Source organism: Micropterus dolomieu, linkage group LG22 (assembly GCF_021292245.1).
Source record: "Micropterus dolomieu isolate WLL.071019.BEF.003 ecotype Adirondacks linkage group LG22, ASM2129224v1, whole genome shotgun sequence".
NCBI classification, from domain to species: Eukaryota; Metazoa; Chordata; class Actinopteri; order Centrarchiformes; family Centrarchidae; genus Micropterus; species Micropterus dolomieu.
In genome coordinates this window covers 35253112-35260236 of record NC_060171.1, presented here as the reverse complement: position 1 = coordinate 35260236, position 7125 = coordinate 35253112, and the positions used below count along the sequence as shown (strand labels likewise).

General features: G+C 39.3%; 1 protein-coding gene across 5 annotated transcripts in view; it reads left to right on the top strand.

The window, feature by feature from the left end:
- ripor1 (RHO family interacting cell polarization regulator 1) overlaps nucleotides 1-7125 on the top strand; it is a 170757-nt gene that overhangs the window by 94474 nt on the left and 69158 nt on the right. For 4 of the 5 annotated variants that reach the window (XM_046036514.1, XM_046036516.1, XM_046036513.1 and 1 more), the window contains exons 3-6: nucleotides 3286-3438; nucleotides 3836-3914; nucleotides 4153-4176; nucleotides 4750-4803. In XM_046036514.1, coding sequence (XP_045892470.1) covers nucleotides 3286-3438; nucleotides 3836-3914; nucleotides 4153-4176; nucleotides 4750-4803 — 310 coding nt within the window. Of the gene's footprint in view, nucleotides 1-3285; nucleotides 3439-3835; nucleotides 3915-4152; nucleotides 4177-4749; nucleotides 4804-5412; nucleotides 5584-7125 lie in introns of those variants that run through there. The other variant, XM_046036517.1, reaches the window with a different exon arrangement.

The window sequence follows — 7125 nt, the reverse complement described above, 5'->3', positions numbered from 1 at the left end:
GGAGAGAGAGAGAGAGAGAGAGAGAGAGAGAGAGAGAGAGAGAGAGAGAGAATTTTAAGCCCAAGAAAATTATTTACAAAGTTACGTGAATTTAATAAAACATTTTATTATAATACATTTAAATATAACACACTATAGCTTTTTTGGGTGTGTTTGTACTTTGATAAGATAAAATGAATCAAGGACGTCACTTTGTGTTGAGAAGTGGTGGGACATAAGGGTTCAGATTAGGGGTGTGACGATACACTTAGCTCACATGCACGATTCACAATATTGGGTTCACGAGAACAAGACAAGACGACATTTTAACACTATTTGATGAAATATTCAATGCTGAAATATACAAACGGTGGTCTGGGGGTCCTTCTCTATCTCCTGCATTCTGGAGACATTTCCTGCACCAATTTATAGTAGAATTGTCTTTATTTATATAAAGTGATTCAAGTGACAATTCAAACTGAATATAATGCAGCACTCAGCAGCTTGTCTTTTTAGTTTAAACCTTTTTGAAAAATGCACATTTGTTTCTTTTATCTTTAAATTGCATTACACGTTTTCTTATTGTGCAAATAAACCTTTCTCAAAGTATTTTCATTTGTTTTTTACATTTCTTGTTGCAGAACATAACAAATGCTTTAAAAAAAGTGGTGGAGACATGTCCCCAGTATCCCCAGCGTAAATTACACCTATGAAATTAATATATTATTTGTGCTCTAAGAACTCTTAAGGGGTGAAATCAAAAATACAAACAAATTGTTTGGTATGAGTTGTTGCAATTAGTTACACCTTGGCTAGAAAAGTAAATGTAATGTAATATAATATGCCAAATGCTTCAGTGATTATTCAGTTGGGCTCCAGTTTGTTTTTCCCTCGTTCCCGTGATCGGAACATCTGGGTGATCTAAGTTTAATGTGCGTTAGTTTGATGTTTCCATTCATATAATGTTACCCTACAACAGCGGACCCGTCCTCGTTGCATACACACCTGTCTCTCCGTTGCTGTTGTAACATTCACTGACCAGGAACCTGCAGCGGGTCTTCCAGCTCCACTGTTCCATTAGCGCTCGCCACTGTCCTCAGCCTCGCCCGCCAATTTGTTCGTATCTCTGGCTTTCTGAATTTCAGACACTCTGAGTCATCGAGCTAACGTTAGTAGCACGTCAGAGACGTTTTCTTTTCTTTTCTAACAACTGACTGACTGACAAGCCAGAGCTCTTGCACCGCGAACACTTCACAGTTCAGAGTGTAAAGCTAAACACTGACAGTAACAGTATGTTATAGCACATGCATTGTCCCCTTGCTGTGTTGATGCCTGGATTTACTGTACTGTATATGTCTTCTGCCTTTCTTCTTAAATTGCTTCTCTGGTACCAGGGTTGCTGAGGATGGGTTGGGGAAGCAACTCACTAGAGGGTTTTTTGCAATATTATTTAATTCACTGAAAAATGTTTTGCCTTTATGGATGTTGGCAGTAATATGACTCATACATAATAGAGAACAGGCAGAAACAGGACAAAAACAACATGCCTTGTCTTAGTGGGGGACCGTCGGCTCTCCGATTCAAGTCCAGTTTGGACCAGTCAATACATAAGGTGCACTGGTAGCTGGAGAGATGCCAGTTCACTTCTTGGGCAGCATTCAACACAATCTCCCCATGAAACTGATCAGCAAACTCAACACTCTGGGTTTAAATACTCTGCAACTGGATATTGGACTTCCTCACAAACAGACCCCAGACAGTTCGGATTGGTGGACTCACCTCCTCCACTCTAGTTCTTAACATTGGAGCCCCCCAGGGCTGTGTGCTCAGCCCCCTCCTGTTCACGCTGTACACCCACGACTGCATCCCCCAACATGAAGAGAACTCCCGGATTTAAAACAACGATGAGACTTCATATCGGGAGGAAATTCAACATTTTACTGCACAAACCTGCCTGCAGTTCCTCCCTCTATGAATTTGTGTTGAACTATTCAGGCATTCTCAGAGAAAACCCATTCAGCATGTAGCATCTTATTGCATGAAGATGGTCCTTTCATAATTACCTGGAGTGGTACTTATTTTTGTTTGTTTTGTTCAAGTTTGGTACACTATAAAATCAAGTCAAATAAACTGCCTGATGTATTAAATGTGCTATACAAATAATTGCCTTGCCTATAAAAAGGGGGTTTCACATCATTATTGACAGCTGAGCCTTGTTTGCGAGTGGGTCGCCCGGGTGTATGGGCAAGACCTCGAAACGGCTCCAATCACTACTGCCCAGACTCTGGCTCCAAATGGTGTCACCAGTGTATGACATGCAGTGCCTGTATCTTTGAAATTTTGGCTTCATTTTGTATAGGGGGAGGAAGTGGAGATGCGTCGTCCATCTTTACATAATATGATATATATCAAAACTTTGACTGATAGTGGTTTCTGCCTGGTTAGACTACAGTACCAAACTTAATTTCTAAGTCACATCAGTCACTCAGTTTTATACTGGTCTGCTAATGTGTGCTGGTATAGGCTCCAGTCCAAAAGACACTGGATACAGGATAAGTGGTTTGATAGATTAGACCACCGACTGACTGTCTATTCTGCTACCACATGTAGTCAAATTCTTTGTAAACCCTTTATACAATTCATATGTTTCTGAATGTGTTTCTGGTCAGAAACTACCAGCTGTGCATTGATGCCACCATGACAATATTTATTTTCTCAGATCCCTTTTCCAATTGACAAGATATTTTTCATGTTATAATGACATATTGTTGTCACTATTACATTAAAAAATTATTTAGATATAACAATACAAAATTCTAGTTATAACAATATATTACTTTACCTTGTTATATTATGAAACATTCTCTTCATAACACTATACCAACATGCCTCTTGAAAAAAAAGGAACAAACAACATCTAACTTATCTTGTCAAATAACTGAACAAAATCAAGATTTTCACAGTACCCTCTGAACTGGCACAAGGCCTGGGACACAGAAAGGCCTGGGACGACCAAGGTCGAACCCCAGACCTTCTTACTGTGAGGCAACAGAGCCACCATGCCACCCTGTGCAAATATAGTTGGTGTGAATAAATCCTGTTTGAGTTTCTCTTATCACAGATTAGCCCTGTCCAAAACTGTTAAAACAGCATATAGAAGGGTTATGGTTTTTGTAATACCAACTAATCATGTTAAAATGACAGATCTCCCTTTCAATTACATATGTTGATTATGTGTAATAACAGGAACATTTCTTGATATAACCAGAGAGGATTTTTGAAGATGATGTTGACTTGATGTTGCAGGAACCTCTCCGTGTTCAGCACTCCAGGTCTCAGCAGGAAGCCTAGCAGAGCCAGCAGGATGTTTACTGTGTCCACCAAGTCCAACCCACCACCTAAAGTTCCTCAACCAGAACGACTAGATCAGGTTTACGAGGCACTGAAGAAAGGCCTTCAGTGAGTACACTCATACATACAAATAGCAACTCTGCAATTCTGAAGTCCTATGTACTGTGCTCCTACGTTGCATTACTATTGCAGTATGGTTTAGGAGAATGGACATTTCACATACTGAACCCCAAATTGCTCCTGATGGTAGTGTGTAAATGTGTATGTGTATTTCTCTTTCTGATGGCAGAAGCACCTTAGCCTCTGCCTCAGTATATGAATGTTTGTGAATGGAGTGAATGTTATATAATGTAAAAGTGCTTTGAGTGGTCAGAAAGACTAAAAAGGCACTATACAAGTACATGCCATTTACCATTTATTGCAGGGAGTTAGATGAGAAGATAGATACCACTTTCCATCATTGTCATAAAATTCAAACGTGTGTGTCTATATGTGTGTGTCTCAGGTCTTACCTGCAGGTTCATCAGATGGACTTAGACAGCCTCAGCAGACAGATGAAAGAATCAAAGAGGAATTCCAGACTGGTATGTTCTGACATTGTACTGTTTAGCTTTGCGGGGAAGGAAAAACATGTTATTTATTCATTTTAATGTTATTAAAATTTTCTTATGTCTAATGTGGACACAAGCACTTTCATTTCCTGATGTTTTGATATAATGAAAATGTCAACAAAGCAAAATATCAGTTAACATGAAGAGTGTACATCACATTTTGCATCCACAAAAGAGAAACTGATCATGTGACTTGTTTCTGCCTCCTCAGGGTTTCCTGTACGAACTGGACAAGGTGAGTTACTTTCATTTCATAAATAACTACCTCAACTGCACCAAGAAGTTTGGGGTTTGAGGTTTATATAATCATAAATTCAGGTTAATGTACATTCCCACAGTATTAATTCCATCAGAACAAGAACAGAGCCATGCCATAGGACCTGTGCTCCTTTCACTTTCTCTCTCTCTACACTAATTTTTTCCAGTCACTTTTATTTTTCAGGTTTTTTTTAAAAGCCGTTTACTACCTTCAGTTTAACTCAACACTTCCTGCACAGATATTTCACAATAAAAACCTTCTAACCTTCCAACTTACCTGGTAGCCTTTTTATTTCAAAACATTTTTAAGAAGTGTTGACGGTATCTTAACAGAGATCAAAAATTAGAAACTAGAATCCATATTTGTAGAAATGTACATCATGCTGAATTTATAAGGTGACTCATTCCATTACAGAAAATATGGGCCACCTCCGTGTTTGTAGTAGGCTGGCCTGAGCCTGTAGTTGGACATAAGCTGAGATATTGTGAAAATAGTTCATTCTGTGTTGACAAGTAGGAATAAAAGTGACTATTTGTTTCTAACTGACAGCAAGTGAAAGTGACTGAGAGGTACATAAGACGACTGGAGTTTCACCTCAGCAAGGTAAGACCACCATGATCCCTGTCAAACAATGCCTTTCCCCTTCAGTGAATGTCACAGTAAATAAAACATGTCCAAAACATTTTGGAAATGTGCAGAAATGTGATCATTATGTAACTATATTGGACTGGTTGCTTATAGTAAGATGGATTTGTTTTGTCTTTACATTACCTTTTAATGAACCCTGGTATTTAATTTTGTTTTTCATCATAAAAGTCTTGGACCATTTTGCTGTAGCTGCTGGTTGTTTTTTGTCGAGACTGACTAACTGTTAATACAACTTACTGGTCATATTTAAATAGGCAGTGTTTGTGAAGGTCTACTTCAAAAGTATTTACAAGGTACAAGGTTGTTTATTAGTCATTATACAAGCACAAGGCTGCATAACTAAATGAAATTTGTAGTTCCTTTGTGCTATACACACTATTTTACACGGCAATATTAAAATATGGTAACATATAAAATAAAATACAACAAAAACAATACAGTTATTTATATACATGCACGTATATACCCCGAACATTCCACAGTGCAATTTTTGAATTTGCATCTGGGGTGAATGTAAACAGCAGCAACCAGATGATAATTTTTATTAAAATAAACAGTCTGACATTTAGGAAACAGTGTCCATCTTGACCAAGCATCATCGATGTAAAACACAGTCGCCCACTCATCTTGCTGGAGTCTTGACAGCTGACAGCTCGGAACAGGATCACCCGACCAGTCATAACCGGATGACCGGGTGCATGGGGGCGGCCTGGTGACTCTAAATTGACCTTAAGTGTGAGTGTGACTAGTTGTTTGTCTATGTGTGGTCCTGCGATGGACTGGCGACCTGTCCAGGGTGTGCCCGACGTTAGCTGGGATTGGCTCCAGACCCCCACGACCCTGTACGCGGTTCATTTTGTAGAATTTTATGAGAAAACATTCCCGATGTTTTTATTTTTTTTTTATTCATCACACAATTTCACTTTTATCAATTATTATGGCTTATTGACTTACATAACCTTTTAGCTGAGGTTGTACAGATTTTATGGATATGAAGCATTTGAAGATACTCATATAAATGACATCACAATAGGCAAAAATACCAGAGTAGGCACTGGCGGGCCATTTGTATTGCAGATTAAACTAGAAAAGCAATTTCTGAAGCGGTGTGAATGCTATCTGCTGAAGGGCTTGCACTAAACTCAATTGCTGGTTTTAAAAAAGTTGAATAGTACAAATTTATGGAAGTTGGAATAGAAAGTATTGTAGAAAAGCTGACACTAAACTGAATTGCTGTCTTGAACAAATTTGAATAGTACTTATGTATGCAATATGTGGAAGGTTGTAAGGATTGTTGAAAAGCTGATGCTACACTGCATTGCTGGCTTTAATGTGCAGAAAGTAGCTGAAGGACTATGAAATCTTGGAAACATGGGAAATGTTTTAAAGAATATGAATAAGATTTTAAATCAGAATCAGAAGGAGTTTTATTGTCAAGCAGTATTTTACACATACGAGGAATTTGTTTTGGTGATAAGGTGCTACACGCAGACAAACATATAGTTGACATAAATAAATAGACAATACAAGTTATATAAGAATATTAAAGAGAATAGAGAAAAATAATACAACTATTTGCAGAACATGTGCATTATTCTGGGTTTGTATAGTGCAGATGTATTGCAATGAAATATATAAATTGACAATATAAAATATACAACAAAGATTTAACAATTAACAACAAATATGTGCTATGTGCCAGGTTTGTGCATGATATGAAATGAAATATTGTTTACATGTGCAGTGACATATGTATCATTTGCAAGGGGGGAGTGTCAGTAGGGGACCTGGGCCTTGTTAATGAGGCTAGCTGCAGACGGGAAGAAACTGTTTTTGTGGTGAGAAGTTTTGGTCCTGATGGACCGCAGCCTCCTGCCAGAGGGGAGAGTCTGAATCAGTTTGTGTCCGGGGTGGGAGGAGTCAGCTGCAATCTTTCCTGCTCGCCTCAGAGTCCTCGAGGAGTACAGGTCCTGAAGAGAAGGAAGATTGCAGCCAATCACCTTCTCTGCAGAGCGAATGATGCGCTGCAGCCTGCCCTTGTCCCTGGCAGTGGCAGCAGCGTACCAGATGGTGATGGAGGAGGTGAGGATGGACTCAATGATGGCGGTGTAGAAGTGCACCATCATTGTCTTTGGCAGGCTGAACTTCTTCAGCTGCCGCAGGAAGTACATCCTCTGCTGGGCCTTCTTGGTGAGGGAGGTGATGTTCAGCTCCCACTTGAGGTCCTGGGAGATGATGGTGCCCAGGAAGCGGAAGGAGTCCACAGTGGCGACTGGG